The 18,849-nt window shown below is 46.4% G+C and overlaps 1 protein-coding gene across 1 annotated transcript in view; it reads right to left on the bottom strand.

Annotated features, from left to right (window-relative positions):
- lrp4 (low density lipoprotein receptor-related protein 4) overlaps positions 1–18,849 on the bottom strand; it is a 99,446-nt gene that overhangs the window by 24,693 nt on the left and 55,904 nt on the right. The window contains exons 15-23 of the mRNA XM_083653319.1: positions 10,282–10,458; positions 9,250–9,375; positions 8,399–8,607; positions 7,161–7,242; positions 6,910–7,015; positions 6,226–6,427; positions 5,565–5,760; positions 3,696–3,827; positions 3,161–3,301 (exon numbers count right to left, since the gene is read on the bottom strand). Coding sequence (XP_083509445.1) covers positions 3,161–3,301; positions 3,696–3,827; positions 5,565–5,760; positions 6,226–6,427; positions 6,910–7,015; positions 7,161–7,242; positions 8,399–8,607; positions 9,250–9,375; positions 10,282–10,458 — 1,371 coding nt within the window. The remainder of the gene's footprint in view (positions 1–3,160; positions 3,302–3,695; positions 3,828–5,564; positions 5,761–6,225; positions 6,428–6,909; positions 7,016–7,160; positions 7,243–8,398; positions 8,608–9,249; positions 9,376–10,281; positions 10,459–18,849) is intronic.

Genomic DNA, 18,849 nt, shown 5'->3' with positions numbered 1-18,849 from the left:
ATCTGGCCTAAGTCCGCCTTGCGGAAGTCGTGCACCTATGAACTACAACTGTTGTTGGCCATGGTCCCGCCTCTAGAGGTCCTCCACGCCCCTTCAGAGGCCTTGACCAAAACAAAAACGCAGCCATCTTGTCAACCGCCTAGCCTGCTGTAGCTAATATTAGCTTCCCATAGTTCCTTGCAAAGAGACCATTATCTCGGGAACGGAAGCACTAATCGACACGGGACTGGCGGCATTGGAAAGCTCGTCAAATTTTACATCTAGTAGTAGGTGGGTTGAAGTAACGAAATCAACGCTGAGCAATGTACCCGTTTTTACAAATTTTTACAGAAAATAGTTACAACATCAGATGCGCGTAACTCCTACGAAAATGCCTTAAAATGCATGAAAATTTTTTTATGAAGACATCTCCCGACATATATACTACCGTTTACATTTGGTGCAATTTGGAGGCAATTGATTTTCGATTTATTTTCGATTTATTTCTTCTTCTCTCCATGTCTTCTCTCCATGTCTTCTTCTTCTTTGAGTTTTATGGCGGTTGGCAAACATATATGTGCATTACCGCCACCTACTGGAGTTTGATATCAGCCAAACGCCTGAGGGGTGGGCATGGAAACGAAGGCCACGCGAGCCCAGTGCATTGTGGGAAATGTAGTATTTCGAGTCCCCGCACCCCCCCCCCCCCACCACCCCCCCCCCCCCCACACACAGAGTGGATTTCTGGTGATATCTCAGGCTGTAAACAACCAATTTCAAAAATTTCAACGGATTCTAAAACCTTAGGGGCGTGAGATTTAATATATATTCATATTCCCCACGGAAAACCCGGCCTTTAACACATTCACTGCCAGCCGTTTTTTTTTACTGTAGCTAGCTTCTGCCAGAGGGTTTTTTTGAGGATTCTGGCTCATCTTTCAAGACCCGAGGATTCTTTTCTGCTAAGATTTTGTGAACACAAAATATCTCAAAAGAACTAATAGAATGTGTGCTTTCTCTGTCTAAAAGAGTTAGTTTGTAGAGTTAGTAGTTATGTAGGCATTAGCACTTGAATACAGCATGGTTTCAGCGTCTGAAAATTTAAGCTGAGATAAATAGCTTTTTGTGAAATTCGATAGAACAGTCACTTTAACCATTCATTTTTGGCATCAGTAAGACGTCAGACATCTAAACAATAGTTTTGAACAGTAATTTCCTCCATAACAGCAGGAAACACCCCTCTCCTTCAAACTCCTCCCTCCGTGTGTGTTCTTCTTGGCTGCAGCGGGCGTGTCACAAGCTCGTTTCTGCTGCTGCTGTAACCTCACGTCACCAGGCTCACTGCTTTGCTGCTGCTCCTGTCTGCTGGCGGCCGCTGGGCAAGTCTGGATGGGCTCGCTCGTTTCTTGGGGTTTCTGTTTGAGAGCTTTGATGAAGCTTTTGCGATTCTGGTCTTATTTATGCTGCGTGTTTCAAAGTGTGTTCCACCCGTAATCTATTATGCAAATTTGCAAAACCTCACCGCCAGCTCCCTGCGCGAAAGCGAAAGCGTTTTCGCCGATCCATTTTCATGAGAATGGCTTCCTCACACTGCTTTTTGCTTGCCTTCCTCTAGTCTGGAGAGCACTGTCGCCACTTAGTGGGTCGGTGGAATGGTTGTACACGTTCGGTGGCTCCAATATTTTTATAGGAGACGTGGGGGGCATTGATCCACATCCCACCGTCAATTTTTTTTTTTTTTTTTTTTTTGACGACTCAACTCGTCATTGGCAGTCAACCATTGGATTTTTTTTGACGACTCAACTCGCCATTGGCAGTGAACGTGTTAAAATGGCAGCCATTTTGAAATTTTCATGGAATAAATCTGGCTTCTCTGTGGTCACAAATGTATGGTTTGATAACAAGATCATTCATATTGGACAATTCTACCCAAAGTTGCCCCCAAAATAGTGTTTTCAGGCTGGAAATGGCGGCCATCTTGGAAAAAAATAAAATTTCTGCGTGGCCAATTACTTTTATCAAAATAACAGTCCACAAGGAGTATTTGTGCCAATTTTGGTGCTTCTTTCCGGAAGCGACCTAAAGGTGCTGTTTTGAGCCCCACTAATGGTAAAAATAGCTGAAATGGCAGCCATCTTTGAAATGGCAGCCATTTAGAAATTTACATGGAACACATCTGTCTTCTCTGTTGTCATAAATGTATGGTTTGATAACAAGATCATTCGTATTGGACAATTCTACCCAAAGTTGCCCCCAAAATAGTGTTTTTGGGGCGGGAAATGGCGGCCATCTTGGAAAGATCGAGATTTCTGCGTGGCCAGTTACTTTTATCAAAATAACAATCCACAAGGAGTATTTGTGCAAATTTTGGCGCTTCTTTCCGGAAGCGACCTATTTTACATTGAAAGTGCATTTTTTGAGCCCCACTATTATATACTGTGTAGGGTTGGGTGATATGTTAAAAATTCCCACCAGCCACCAGATGTATGGATTTCCCCTCTCTCACTCTAATTAAACCACTCCCACTCTACTTAAACAAACATACAGGCATAGAGACAGACAGACAGACAGACAGACAGAAAGATAGACAGACAGACAGACAGACAGATAGACAGACAGATAGACAGACAGACAGACAGACAGACAGACAGACAGACAGACAGACAGACAGACAGACAGACAGACAGACAGATAAACTGGAGCGTATCTGAATAGAACAGTCACATGTTCAGTGGTGGAAACAGACTTATCTACAGGCTGCCTTGTGTTAGTTTCAGTTTCAGTCAGACTTTGGCAGTTTTTTTTTTAAATGTGAGGACGCATCGCAGATCTCTGCTGTCATCCTGCCCCTCTAGGCGGTGCTGTCGTACAGGAGGCTACTCCCCAGGTGAGCGCTCGTTTCTGCTCCTGAATTCTTTTGAGGATGGGTAATGTCCCCCAAGCTGTAAAAAAGTTTGCACATCTCCCCCACTTCTGAAAGACACTCAGCTTTCTCTCTCTGAATTGTGCTTTACAGGTTAATTAGTTACAATTAAATTAGCTAAAATGACAACAATCGCGCCCCAGAGATTCATCCAAAAAAATCAAACTGCGATGGCCAATCAGAGATAGCAGATATCTATATAGATATTTGTCCTTAAGTGCATTTGTTGAAACACAGGACACAGACACGCAGACGCACCTTCTTTGGGGTCGACTCCGATGGCGATGGTGTTCTTCATGGAGCTGTTGACGGCCAGCACAACGTCGGCGAAGTACGGGATGTCCAGAGAAACCAGCCTGATGTCTGTCCTCCGCGCAAAGATCAGGAAGCTGCTCATGCCTACAAACACAATTGTTGAATGTCAACTATGTTACAAATACTCTCTGTAGGCGGATTATCCAAATAAAGTGTTTACCACATATTTTCTGGAATCACTTTGATAGTATCAGACTGTTTTCATATGAAGCTTTACCATACCATACTTTCATATTCTAATACCCATAAAATGTCATGTTCGTTTGATGTTGAACATGGCCACTTCCCACAGTGCCCGTTAAATGGTTTCTGAGCAGGTTCATCTGGATCTCACTGCACAGTGCAGCACACTTGATGATGGAGTGAGGATGTTTTTGATTTTTCATTGAAACACATGAAGACTGGTGTGTGATGCCCTCTCTGTTGGGACTTTTGGGTCAGGCCTTTCTGAAATACGAGAGAGATGTTCGGCTCCTACCCTGAGTGCAGGTCTTCCCGTCCGTCTGCAGGTTGATCCCGGTGGGACAGGCACAGCTGGAGGCTTTAGGAGCGGGAGCCAGGAGGCAGAGGTGACTGCACCCTCCATTACTCACTGCACACGGGTTACGCACTGTGGAGGGACACGCATACAGACTCAGCTCTACCACTGTCTCAGTTTCTAGGTCAAATGCTTACAGTCAGATCCCCTCCCGGCATGTTTTAACACGTATATAAAATACAATATGTGTCCGATATGTTTCTTCCACAAGCTGTGAAGATTTAATATGTCATGCACAAGTCCCTTTCATCTTTTTTTTCTTACTTCGGCGTGGGGAGGAGGCATGTTTGAAAAAGAAAAATTACAATACAGCTCAAAATGTACTGTATGTAATTTACAGTTGACCTTCACAAATAAATACATACATAAATAAATAAATAAATAAATAAATAAATAAATAAATAAATAAATAAATAAATAAATAAATAAATAAATAAATAAATACCGGTAAGTAAGTTTCTTCCACACAAAAAAGTTAAATTATATAGTTAAAACACTTTAAATGACATCTCTTCATTTCGCAAATACACTTCATTTCAAAAGTCTAACTGCTGGACGGACACAAGATGGCTCCTACTTCACTGTAAAGTCCATTCTCAGTGTACACTATGTGCACTGGACACTTCCAGGTTCCACATCAGACTTGTGTAAGTGGAATATTGGACTAGAATAGCTTCCAAACTTTGTGATGCCACAAATCATCATGCTGGTAGGCCCACGCCTAAACATTGGATTTTCAATGAGCACAGAGAAACATTCTGCTTTCAGAAGATCAATGTGAAAACCTGCATCTGCATCATGCTCTACATGTTTCTGCACAGCTCTGAAGCTCAAGAAGAAGAAAACAATTTAGTGGAGGGGGAGTTTAAACTCTAGACCCTTAATTGGATGAGGACATTGGGGCAAACTGACAGAAACATAGAGAGAGCAGAGACAGAGAGCAGAGACAGAGAGAGAGAGAGAGAGAGAGAGCAGAGACAGAGAGAGAGAGAGAGAGAGAGAGAGAGGGAGAGAGAGAGAGAGACCCCGGGGGGACATAGGAAAGCCCTGCACATCAGTGAGATCAGTGAGTCTTCAGCTTGGTATGAGCCCCAGGGGCCGTCTGCCCTCTGAGCCACTGATCCGGGTTCAGTTTACCCGGCCCCCTAATCCTCTCAGTGTCAGCAGAGACACTGGATCTGGGCTTTGGGAAAGGACGGCAAAAAGCAGAGAAGAAGAGAGTGACAGGAGGATTCTTCATAACCAGAGAAGAAGAGAGTGACAGGAGGATTCTTCATTCATCTGTCAGGAGAGACTGGACGGGGACATTCATAGAGTATAACGCTTCTTCTTCTTTTGATCTAGGGTTTTCGGACTCCCCTCGCCCCTATTTTCTCCCCAATTGTACTTGACTAATTCCCCCTGCTGTCCCGGTCGTTGCTCCACCACCTCCGCCGATCTGGGGAGAGCTTTAGACTAGCACATGCTTCCTCAGATACATGTGCAGTTTCCAGCCGCTTCTTTTCACCTGACAATGTGGAGCCTCACCGGCAGGACATAGGCGTGTGAGAGGATCACGCTATTCCCCCCCCCCCCCCAGTTCCCCTCCCCTCCAAACAGGCGCCCCAACCAAGCAGAGGAGGTGCTAGTGCAATGACCAGGGCACATACCCTTAATCAAGCTTCTGTCCCCCCTCCCTCCCTGACGGCCGACCAAGCCGGAGGTAACGTAACACGGGGGCTCAAACCTGCGACCCTCGTGTTGGTAGGCAGGGAATCTACCGCTGCACTCCCCAGACGCCCTATAGTACACGCTTCTGTCTCGCCGCACACGGACCTGTCTCTCGGTGCCGGTGGAACATGTGGATGTCCATGAGGTTCTCCAGGTTCTCGGTCAGCGTGCGTCGCTCCAGGCCGGTCAGCTTGTCGGCGCTCTGGATGCTCTTGGACTGCCAGTCTGTCCAGTACAGCTTGTCTTCATGCAGCGTCAGGCCGAAGGGGTGGGGCAGCTGGGTGCCGATCAGGACCTACACACAAAGACAGAAGTTTGTCCAACAGCAGCAATCCCAGATCACCAGGAACATCTCATCAATTGTTTCTTGGCCCGAGGACGATCTGTCTACCCAGTGTGATGGAAACCTCTTCCAATGTTATCGAGGGTTTCTACTCAATAACTAAAAACACACCTTTTCAGGCTACACCTGCGCCCTTCTTGAACTAACATCTTTCTCCCTCTTCTAAAAAGAAAAAATCCAACTAATGTTACAAACTACTTTCTACAAGTGCCTCTATTGCTTCAAAAGGTCTTCTGTCATAGACTGTGTTTAATACTTGATTTGTGTACGGTTGACAAAATGTGACATTGTAAGTCGCTTTAGATAAAAGCGTCTGCTAAATGACGTAATGTAATGTAATGCAATACTGACAGACAAACAAGAGAACCTGCTCGGCAGAGGTACAAATGCATACATGTTGATAAAAGCTCTGCCTACCTGCCGGTCAGATCCGTCAAAGTTGCCATATTCAATGGTCTTCATGCCAGCGTCGGCCCAGTACAGCCGTTTGGTCTCATAGTCGATGGCCAGGCCGTTGGGCCAGGTCAGGTTGGACGAGATGATGACGATGCGACTGGATGCATCCATGCCTGCACGTTCAATCTTAGGGTTTGCACCCCAGTCCGTCCAGTACATGAACCTATGGGGAAAGAATACAACGTGCTAACGCTCATTTATGCTCCCATTTCGTACGGAAATAAAATACGTCCATTTCAAACGATATAACGGTCACCCCGCGCATACTTCCATGCCCCTTTCACGTTGGTATCATGAGAAGCAAACAATACATCCACTAGAAGGCAGTAGAGAGTCAAAGTGTGTGTGTGTGTGTGTGTGTGTGTGTGTGTGTGTGTGTGTGTGTGTGTGTGTGTGTGTGTTTCCTTGTGCGCGCGTGTGTGTGTGTGTGGTACTTCTCCGGTTCATCGTTTTTATCTGCAAGCTTTCAGAAAATGTGCCCAATTACGCATGCAATGAACGCTCCGTTCGCATTCATATTTAACGTTGAGCATAATTGAGTCTTTAGAGGAAGCGTGCAAAGCTTATGTTCAATGTTACAAATACAAACGTATGACTCCTCTTTAGTTCAAACTAATTATCATTTTAAATTTGGAGACATCTCACCCTCCGATCGGGTCGACCACGATGTCTCTGGGCCGGTCCAGGTTCTCCCATATCAGCACAGTCCGCATGCTTCCGTCTGCGTTAGACACCTCGATGCGATCCGTTCCTGGCAAACGTAATGCACGTAGTCATTAGGGAAATCACACAGCTGACTTAGGGAGACTGAAGATCCAGAAAAGAGCGCACATCCTCACACAAGGACTGTGCACATCAGCAGTATGACTGACAGTTTCTGAAATGAGGGTGCTTACCGGCATCAGTCCAGTAGAGCTTGTTGGTCACCCAGTCAATAGCCAGGCCCGCTGGGCTCTCCAGACTGGTGTCCACCACCACCTGGAGAACAGAGACAGCAAACACTTATTACCCCGATCCAGCTTCCCTGCTGTGGCTCCCTGCTACTTCTCGGAGTCAGTCAGTCACCAGGGGGCCCCAGAAAAGCTTACACTGTGTATACACTAATTGAGTAATTGTTTCATTTCACACGCCACCTTTTGTGTGTGTGTGTTTTTTTATTGCTCTCATCTTTTTCTGCTGTTTCAGCTTTGTTCCAGTTATTTTTGGCTTTTATTTTTTACGTCCTGTGCTTTTGATCATATTACCTCGTTTTGCTTTCTGGCCTCTGTAAAGCACTTTGTAGGTTTGTTTTGGAAAATGAAGGAAGTTAGATACAAACACTCCTTTATGCCATGGGCAATAATGCATGTGCTTAACTTTCAAATGCACTTTACACATCTCTCACATGCATTGCACATCTGATTTTGTATTAGCAGTCTATCTGTGTTGTCATTGTGCTGCAATCTGACAAAGTGAACTGAAGTTATTATTATTAACTCAGCGCTACCCAACCCTACACCCATCTACTATAAGCAGATCAAGGATTGCTGTTGCAATTTCACATTCTCCCCAGTAGATGGCATTATTGCATAAACTTAAATCTTCCAGCACTCTCTTGTGTCTGCACTGTTCTGGACTCAGGGGGCAAAAGAAGTGGGGTCCAGGGACCCCCAGGGGCTCTTGAGGGGGTTCCAGGGGGTCCCCAGCAAAAAGGAGAATCATTTATTTTCACTATAATTCCATCCATACTTAACACAATGACAATGTATGATGTATTTTGGTCATGGGTTTCATACACTTTCTCAAAGCAAACATTTTATCAAATGGTAGTCCATTGTCTAATATGTCTCAGTTTTGGGGGCCTTGAGGTGAAGAAGTTTGAGAACCACTGAGTAGGCAGGATCTGTGCATTCAGTGGTGCCTTAGGAAGTCCCGGAAGATGATCAACACACTGTTTGCCTTATTTACGTACATGTATAAGTAGAAGGACTATAGTACTGTTGTGACTATGTAGTACTTGCACCATGTCTTGTAATGAAGGCCCCTAGCATAAGGATTTCACACATGTGTACTTGTATAACAGCATGCCAATAATATATATATATTATATATATATATATAATCGTGAAAGTTGGAGTCTGTAGAAGCCACTGACCTCCTGCTGGGAGCCGTCCCACAGAGCTCTGTTGATGGAGTCGGTGGTGACGTCGGTCCAGTAGATGTAGCCGTCGGTGGCGTCCCAGTCCAGCGCCACGGCGTTACGCACGTCGGCCAGAGGGATGACATCATCGGACATGTCCTCGGTGTCGAAGCTGACTCGTCGGATGTCCGTCCTTCGGGCAAAAAGCAGGAACTTGTCAAGACCTGATTAAAGACCAAAGGTCTTCTGTCAGTGCTCTAGGTTTAACAATGGGGTCAACATGGAACACAGCACAACAACACTAACACACACACAGTTATCAGTGCTTACAGGGGAATGCATACACAACTGACTTTGTTTATAATTATTTTCCCTTTTCACTAAGATACATGTCTAGAATTATGGAAAAAAAATAGTTCTTTAAGTACGGGGTATAAAACGGTATAAAGCTTTCTTTCAAACATCTTTAGCAATGCAACTCAAGTATGTCACAGGTTTTCTAATATCTAACTCAATCTCCTGTTATTTGGCTTCATTTACAGTTATTTGGCTTAAGTATAGCTTAAGTGATATTTCACTTAGATGGGGGGGTTCTGAAAATGCTCAGATGTTTTATTGTATATTGTTTTGATTTAGTTTTTTTGAGTCACCATTAAAAAACATTTCTAGGACATGAAACTAATGACTTTGTCAGATAGAAAAATAGAAATGTTTTGCATTAATTGTTAACGGTGAATGGACAATTAGCTAACATGGTGACAAGTCATTCTGTTTCATTGTGAGTTTAACCTGTACAATCATTGCAACACTCTTGCTAGCAACAGGCTAATGTGTTGTGTGTTGAAGTCACAGAGGGGGGAACTCACTCTTGGCACAGCTGTAGTGGTCGACCTTCTTGAAGCCGGTGGGACAGGCGCAGGTGAAGCTCTTGTTGCTGGGCAGGCAGAGGTGGCTGCAGCCGCCGTTGTTGGTGCCGCAGCGGTTCCTCCCACCTGCAGGGGGCAATGTGACGACTCAGACTCTGTGCAGGTGTGTGAGCGTCAGGGCTGAAACTAGCCATTCATTTCCTTGTCCATTAATCTATCTATTATCATCATTTAGTCTGTGAAATGGCAAAAATAATGACACATGTTGCCAGAGCCCAAAGTCATCCTTCAAATAGTTCATTTAGCATTTTACGGACGTCCTTTTTTGCCCCTTTGACCAGATTTTATACATGTGTGAGCTGTGCCCTGCGTGAGTCAATGCCCTTCTGCCAGCATGGAGGAGGAGCTCATTTTAGCAGAGTTAGTTATTATCACAGTATTTTAGCAGCGTTCTCTCAGCCGTGACTCAAGTTCAACACGACTAGCTAGCAACGAACACAAGTCCATGCCAATGCTCTAGTCTACGGACAGTCCACCTGAAAGTGGACCACTGGCACTACACTACACAGGTGTGAGTCATTCCATAACCGCTTGTCTCACAGCCCGAATTGACTGCAACTCGATTTCACTCCTCGGAACCTGGTGCAGCCAAACAGAGGACTCACAGAGGAGACTGGAGCAGATTTCCTCTCTCTGTCGTCCAACTAGTGTTTTTTTCTTCTTCTTTTTTTTTATCATATTGGTTGTTTTTTATGTATTTATTTATTTTTTCCTGACTCAGCAGTTTATGTTGGTCGGCATTTTCTGCAACATCTGGCTGCGTGTCGCCGTCATCTCCTCTACTGCCGCAGGCTAAGGAGTCGCTTTGTTTTCCGATCCAAAACCGCTCCATATTTCTCACCCACAATGCATTGGAACGAACGGCGCGGTCGGCAGAAAAACATACGGACAGGATGACATGCGAGCGACGGGTTCTCCTCATCATCACTGTGGGGGACATTTCACGGGCCGGACGCCCTGCTGTGTACCCACCTGCAGGCTGCCTCTGCGGGTGCAGCGTGTGGATGTCCATGGGGAAGTGCAGCTTGTTGCGGATGATTTCCTGGTTCTTGCCGGTGAACTTGTTGGCGCTGTTGATGCTCTTGGTGTGCCAGTCGGTCCAGTAGAGGCTGTCCTCAAACACGGTGATGGCGAACGGGTGGGGCAGGCCTGAAGAGAGAGAGAGAGAGAGAGAGAGAGAGAGAGAGAGAGAGGGGGCGGGGCAGCAAGGTTGAGAAACACTGAGCTGAAGAGCCAATCAAAACCACCACAGTAAATGCAATGCACCAAATACATATTCCAACAGAGAACAATGCATTGTTTGTCTGTCTTGTCTGTCTTTTCCTCATTCAAAGCCCTGATGAAGACCTTGCAGGTCGTTTTTTTTAGGTGTATTTTGTAACTTGAAGCTAGAATAAAGGATTTTTAACTTTATTCCAGTATCTTTTTTTCCTCTGCCTCTGCTCCAGTGGCATTTTTTTGTGAGGGTTGTGATCATCAAAGTAAACAAGCAGAAGGTTTGACAGCTTCAGACTGACACTTTATAATGAGCAAGAAATAACGATGCCGTGATCCGGAGATGTAAAAAAAACTCTTGCACACAAATGTGGAGCAGAACAATTGGTGCAGTTGGCTGGTTCCAGAGCAGCCTGCACACAGACAGGCAGGCAGCAGCCTGCACACAGACAGGCAGGCAGCACCCTGCACACAGACAGGCAGGCAGCACCCTGCACACAGGCAGGCAGGCAGGCAGCGCTGCGGGCTGGGCTGATGTCAATCTGTCCTCATGCAGGCCAAACCGGACCTGCTTTCAATTAGCCCGCCTCCCGTCGGCCTGCTGCTGCCTTACTGGTGGAGAGGCAACACAGCAGTTTACCTTAAGTAAGGTGCCTTTTCCTGTCGCGCATCTGAACGGAACATCCAGCATATCCCCCCAAACTAGGGTAGCACCAATATATACTTCTATTAAATATCAGATATCATGTACTTTTGATATGATGGAGGGTGCTCCTGTCCTGACCACAGACACAGAGAAGCAGGCTGGAAAAACTGACATGAAATCTTATGTTCTTCTTGGGTCATGTTATCTAATTTCCTTTTTCTGTGTAAATTAATTCTCATGAATTTAAATTACCGTAATTAATTGTCATTCATTTAAAAGGCAGTAATTCATCGCAGAGTTTCTCCACTATTGAATGAAGAGTGTGTGTGTGTGTGTGTGTGTGCGTGTGTGCGTGTGTCTGTCTGTGTGTGTGTGTGTGTGTGTGTGTGTGTGTACGTGCGTGTGTGCATGTGTCTGTCTGTGTGTGTGTGTGTGTGTGTGTGTGTGTGTGTGTGTGTACGCGTGGGGTGGTGGTGGAATTTCATCAGTCTGGGTTTCAATGGAGAGTTTTACTGGCCGTTCACACCCAACGCAATTTCGCACTTTCTTTGCAGCGAGATTACATACAAAGTCAATGCAAAGGTGCAAGCGGACCACTCGAAAAGCGAGTGACGCAATTATTGCTCTTGGTGTAAACACAACATTAGTGTCCCATGGTGGTCTAAATGCTGATTCAGAGGCTATTCCAAACCCGGCAAGAAGGACATTCTAGTGGAAAGAGTGAATTCTTGTAAATTCTTTGCATGAAAATGGCAAAACTAAAGATACTGAAAATAGCAGTTGGCAATACTTGATTTCCGTGCAAAATATCAGCATATCAGCCATCTGCGATTTTAGTATCAGAGTTTCAGCCTTCAAAAGCCATATTGGTGGAACCATGAACATTAGTATATAATGTACATAAAGGGGGAGTCCTTGCAGATTTGACTCTATTGGGAACATCTGCTTAGTGTGACTCCTCCCCCCCCCGCCCCTCTCTCTCTCTCTCTCTCTCTCTCCTCCTCCAGTGAAGGAGTTGCATGGCCAGTTGGATGAGAGGGCTAAATGGATGGAAACAGTGATTTGGGCCTGCTTTATTTCAGTTTGTGGTGAGGGTGTTGGCACCGGGCTTTCAAAACAGGACCGTTGGTTTAATGACAGTGTTTTACGGCGCTGCGTAAATGTCAAGTGGGAAATGGCTCAAATTGGAGAGAGACTAGAATGATAATGAGTCATGAAGAGGATGTGCGCGGATGTGTGTGTGTGTGAGGATACGTCCTTGCACATAATCTCTGAGATCGTAAACTTTTATAGTTTTGATATATTTATTTATATGTTTTTTATTAACAACAAACTGTTTATCTAATCTGCCTGTGGTCTCGAAGGGAGAGTAAAGAAACAAAAGTGGGTGGTTTTAATCAAGAATCAGCCATAAAGTGAATATGGGACTCCTTCACAGCATCCCCGCTGTTTCTCCTCCGTCTCTAGCCAGGTAAAAACCATCCTGTTCACCCAACCTCACATTCTGTATTTTTTCTGATAATTTTTTGGGGCATTTTTGTCGTTATTTAGATAGGACAGTTAGTATGCAGACAGGAAGGGTGGTGAGAGAGAGAGAGGGGATGACATGCGGCAAAGGACCTCGGGTTGGATTCGAACCCGCGTCGGCCGCGCGAAGGACCGAGCGTCCGTCGTACGCGTGCTACCAGGTGAGCCACCAGGACGCACTCCCAACCTCACATTCTGTTCTCCTCTATGGATCAGTCTTGACTTCTAGCCGCCCACTTCGATTTCCTGAAATTACAATGTAACCGAGCCAATCAGGGACTGCATCGTAGTTGATGGTGTAACCGAGCCAATCAGGGACTGTGTCGGAGTTGATGACGTGAAATGCAGCCTGCAGGCTGGCAAAATTGTAATGGCCTCTCCCGAAGCCACTAGTGGCAACGTTAGCGTTAGTAGAGTAAACACATTCACAACTGCCGTTTTCGCAGATTTAGACTGAATAACGACAATTAACCAAGAACAAGAGCATGCACCAGCAGAGTTTCCTTGCGGAAAAGATGTCACTGCTGTTCTTCTGAGTGGATCTGCTTTGGATTGGGCGACGCTGACTAGCTTAAGGAGTTGGAAGTCTGTCAAGGCGAGTACTCCCGCTCCATCACTGTGGGCGTCTGGAAGTCCAGCCTGATACACAGAGTCAGATACAAACAGAATGTGAGGTCCTGTTATCAGGACGGCTTTTAGCAGGCTACTCCGTCTCCTCCTGCAGCAGCTCCAGGTGTGTGTGAGGTGATGCTGGCTGTGTGTGTGTGTTTTCTCTGATCTTATCCCTACCGAGACGCATGGTTGGACCTGTGTGAGGGGGGGACAGTACACCCTCTTCGCCCTCCACCGGGTCAGCGACAGCTATAGAGGCGCCCGGGTTTGATCCAGCCAACTCCTCTTTCTTGTCGTTTGTGTCCCCCCTCCTCCTCTACCTCGTTTGTGTCCCCCCCCCCCTCCACTACCTCGTTTCTGCCCCCCCCCCCACCTCGTTTCTTCCCCCCCTCCTCTACCTCGTTTCTGTCCCCCCCATCTCTACCTCGTTTCTGTCCCCCCCCTCTACCTCGTTTCTGTCCCCCCCCTCCTCTACCTCGTTTCTTCCCCCCCTCCTCTACCTCGTTTCTGTCCCCCCCATCTCTACCTCGTTTCTGTCCCCCCCCTCTACCTCGTTTCTGCCCCCCCCCTCCTCTACCTCATTTCTGTCCCCCCCTACCTCGTTTCTTCCCCTCCCTCCTCTACCTCGTTTCTGTCCCCCCCCCCTCTATCTCGTTTCTCCCCCCCCCTCCTCTACCTCGTTTCTGTCCCCCCCCTCCTCTACCTCGTTTCTTCCCCCCCCTCCTCTACCTCGTTTCTGTCCCCCCCCTTTACCTCGTTTCTTCCCCCCCCCCCTCTACCTCGTTTCTGTTCCCCCCCCCTCCTCTACCTCGTTTCTGTCCCCCCCCCCCCACCTCATTTCTTCCACCCCTCCCCCTACCTCGTCCCCCCCCCCCCCCCCCCTCCTCTACCTCGTTTCTGCCCCTCCTCTGCCTCTTGTTTCCGGGACAGCTGGGGAAGCAGCTGCAAGCCGACGGGGCGTCATCCACAGTTAATATCCCCTTTAACCTACTTTTGACACCTCCTCCTCTTCTTCTTCACCTCGTTCACGAGTCACAACTGAATCCGTCACATTCTACATCCATCATTTCCAATGCAAATGGCGCCCAGCTGGTGGGAACAGCGAGCGGACCAGTCGCACGCGCAGACTGACGGGCCGCAACAGGGATGAAGGTGGCTGTGTCGGCTTTTCTGTGCCCTTGACTCACATTCCTCTCTGAGCAGGATGGCTAGTTATGTTGTTTGCAAAGTTTCAAGCTCCCCTCCCGTTTTGTGACGCTGACCAACACGATTCAAGCATCAAACAGACGGCTTCAACTATCAGTTATAGTTCCATTTAGAGTCAAATAGACGATAAAGCAGGCTATGCTTTGGGGCGTGATTGACAGGTCGCCTGCCCAGTGATTGCGCAGCTCACCGTTCATGGACCAAAGGAAACCCCAGGTCTTTCACTAGCTGCTTCTGGCTCCAAATAACCAAGATGGCGACGGTCAAAATGCCAATGCTGTGACATCACAGCGGCTACTTCCATATGTTATACAGTCAATGGGACAAACCAATTTTTCCACTTAGAGCTCATTCATGCTCCATTTTCATCTGATGTGTAACCGTCACTGCCCACATACTTCCATGCGTCATGTTGGTATCATGTTAAGCTAGTTGGCAGCAGAGAGTCAAATGTGTGAGTGTGGTACTGCTCCGTTTCATCTGTATCCGTAAGCTTTCAGAAAACGCGCACAATTACTACGTACTACTTATTTAACATTGAACATAATTGGGACGAGGCTTAAAAATACATTTACAGTTGTTATTCGTTAAAGCAAAGTAATACTGTAGCACACACAGCTGACCTAGTTAAATGTGATCATTATCACCAAATAAGACATTTTTTTCAGAAGTTACTAGTGTCAAATGCTATCTCTGTAAAACTTGAAAGAAGAGCCGATGCACACCCTCACAAACTTATGGATAGGTGCGTCTGAGGATAGAGTCCATAAGTAGAAGAAAATAATTACCGCACACTATCCAGTAACTGGCAAACTTTATTACAACGTTTCGGTCGATTAGACCTTCATCAGGTAAATTAGACCTAGTTTGCCAGTTACTGGATAGTGTGGGGGAATTATTTTCTTCTACTTATGATCTCTGCTACTGTAACATTATTTCACTGGATAAAAAAAAAATCACGACTCCAGTCAAGAACACAACACAGAAGTTTGGATTTTTCCAACGTATCGGTCACTCCGCTGCCTGCTGTCCACAGGGGGCGCTGTGCTGTGCTGACAATGACTGGACTCTGGGAACGCTGCTGCAATGTCAACTGTGAACGAGGTGTTATTCCTTTAAGTGCCTTAACTGTGCCATAGGAAGGCACACACCCCATGAAAACACGCGCGCGCACACACACACACACACACGTCACTTGCTCTCCCCACCTCAGTGCACAGGTGTGCAGGCTGGATAGCGGCGTTAGCCCTGACACCCGCCTGACGTCCAGCCTCCCATGACAGACAAGCTGGCACACATCAAGTTATTACACACACACACACATGCACACGGACACACACACACACACACACACACACACACACACACACTCCTGGGCACAGTGACTTTGCTCAGAAGAACACACACACACTCACACATTGTCCGTTGTCTGAGCAAACAGAGGTTCTGGTGGAAGGACAGGGCCAATTACAGCCTTTTATCCTGAGAGCACACATCATTAAGGAGCGCTCACAGAGGGCTTAGGCTCCTCCCCCCTCTCTCTTCACACTCTCTCTCTTCACTGATCTGCTTCCACACACTCCACTGTTCTCTTCTATTCAACAGAAATACAAAACAAAACCCACATTTAGAAGCTCTCTGAGAACACCAAGCTCCGCCTTGCTGTTCCACCCAGAGACATCACTGCTATCACGTACCTCTTCATTTGATTTCTCCACCCTGCAAACACACCCTTATGATGTGGAATCAAGTCTCGATTTATAATAGTTACACAGCTAAAAAAGTTATATGTCGTCCGATTGTCTGATGGCAGAAAAGCCCAGATTCAGATCAGAATCGACAACTGGTCCTCCTTGGTTTAAGGTTGATCTGCCCACCAAATTCAATGGGATCTAATGGGAATCTATTATGTTTTTCAGAAATCCTGCTGACAGACAGGCAGGCAGGCAAACAGGCAGGTAGACAGACAGGCAGACAGGCAGGTAGACAGACAGGCAGGCAGGTAGACAGGCAGGTAGACAGGCAGGTAGACAGACAGGCAGACAGGCAGGTAGACAGACAGGCAGACAGGCAGGTAGACAGGCAGGTAGACAGGCAGACAGACAGGCAGACAGGCAAACAGACAGACAGACAGAGTATAGAGGAACTGTATAGACAAACAATGGATCAATCAGCAGATCCTCCTTTGATCAGGAGTTAGGCTGGCTGCTGCTGCTCTTCTGTCGCGTGGGAAATGTGAAGAACGCCCAGAACTAAATTAACACTAAAACATCAAACTAACCTGAAATGAGCAAACCCACTCTGGAAACTCACTGAAACTAAACTGAACTGAAGAATAAAATAAAATAAAATAAAACAAAATAAAACAAAACAAAACAATAAATGATCAGTATGATGCGTGCTTTGCATGGATGTGCGTCTGCACATGCCAGATCCCCCACTGCAGCGCACAAACAAGCCCCGGCTGAGCCATACTGTAGGATTAAACAACATCAACACACACAGCCAGAGACACACAGCCACTTATGTTCCATTTATGAGCTGTGTGTGTGTGTGTGTGTGTGTGTGTGTGTGTGTGTGTGTGTGTGTGTGTGTGTGTGTGTGTGTGCACACACGTGCGTGCGTGTGTGTGTGTGTGTGTGTGGTGGGCACATGTGTATGCTCTTTAATGTTAATATGGTATTGATTAACTCCACATGTTATAATGAAGTAGTTTGCTACATCATATATCTCTCCCATCGTGTGTGTGTGTGTGTGTGTGTGTGTGTGTGTACCTCATATATCTCTCCCATCGTGTGTGTGTGTGTGTGTGTGTGTGTGTGTGTACCTCATATATCTCTCCCATCGTGTGTGTGTGTGTGTGTGTGTGTGTGTGTACCTCATATATCTCTCCCATCGTGTGTGTGTGTGTGTGTGTGTGTGTGTGTGTGTGTGTGTGTGTGTGTGTGTGTGTACCTCATATATCTCTCCCATCGTGTGTGTGTGTGTGTGTGTGTGAGAGTGTGTGTGATAAATGAGAAACTGAGGATCTGAACTCTAGTCAGACCTACAGTACAGTATACGAATAGAGTTCTCCTGTCTTTGGGGGGTCTGACCGTTTACATGCGATTCCCTGCAATGTTACTACTGTCATTCAGGCTGCATCTTCATTAACACGTTTGCAAGAACGCCACAGTTAAAGCCTTCCCAGTCTACACACAGAGCAATAGCTCCTGCGTGACGCATGCTACATGCTGCGTCACGTACACTGGGCATGTGTGTGCCTCAATGTGTAGTACTGGAGCCAGTGTGGCCCGAAACGTCACGCTGATTGCATATTTATAAATAAAAAAAACCTAACGGGAGCTCCTCTTGGTGTGCGGACCTTTATTTTTTCACTGTGAGTACCTTTTTGATCCAGCACCCAGGCCCAGTGTGGCCTATTTTTGGATGTGCGTGTCCCTGTCTACCTTTAGTACTGGAGTCCACATCGAGAGGGCAGCAACTATGCCCATGGCCAAGGTCGAAGAAGAAGAAGAAGAAGAAGAAGACAACGATGTTGTGCCACCATAATACATTGAATCACAAATAACAAGGTCAGAATTTGGTTATCCATGTTGAAACGGTGTAACGCTAGTCGAAATGGCTCTTCTTCTCTCAACTCGCACCAAAAGTGCATCACCTTTGCGACACACTTTCTTCTTCTCTCGGTTTATAGGCGGATCACTGACACTTTCAAGGTGCTTATTGCCACCTGCTGTGTGATGCAAGTGAGTTACTTGCATTGTTTCAAAACTTCGGTCTTCCACATGTCCACATTCCCGTTCCAATCTGGATTTTGGTGGCGAAGACGGGCTCGACTGCCAGAGTCTTCATGTTTGACGCTCAAAACAATAGAAGTAGTGTGGACAATAGATGCAAACGAAGTGCAGATCCATTAAAAAAGGGCCTAATGTAGACATGGCCTCAGACACCAGCTACTCCCTGGTGGTGGGAAATTGGTGGTACAGAATTTCCCTGGATATCAATCCCTGTACCCATTCATGTACTGTGCATGGCCCCATCGAGATACTGTCCCAGGACATTCCTGGGAAAGGGTACATGTTTGAAAGGGGCATACTCACTGACATACACAATGGCCACCGGGCGGCCCCAGACCAATCAGATGCCAGTATTTTAATTGCACAAAGAGAGGACTTTTGGAGCTTCCATTGTAAAAGTTTGTTCTCAAATGGAATGAATTTCAAAGATTTCCTTTCGAGGATTCAATGAAGACATGGAGAGTGGAATGTTCTTTTAAGACAGTGGTTCTCAAAGTGGGGTCCGGAGACCCGCGGGGGTCCTCGAGGGGGTTC

Source organism: Poromitra crassiceps, assembly GCF_964638095.1.
Source record: "Poromitra crassiceps genome assembly, chromosome: 16".
Lineage (NCBI taxonomy): Eukaryota > Metazoa > Chordata > Actinopteri > Beryciformes > Melamphaidae > Poromitra > Poromitra crassiceps.
This window is presented reverse-complemented; position numbering and strand designations above follow the sequence as displayed.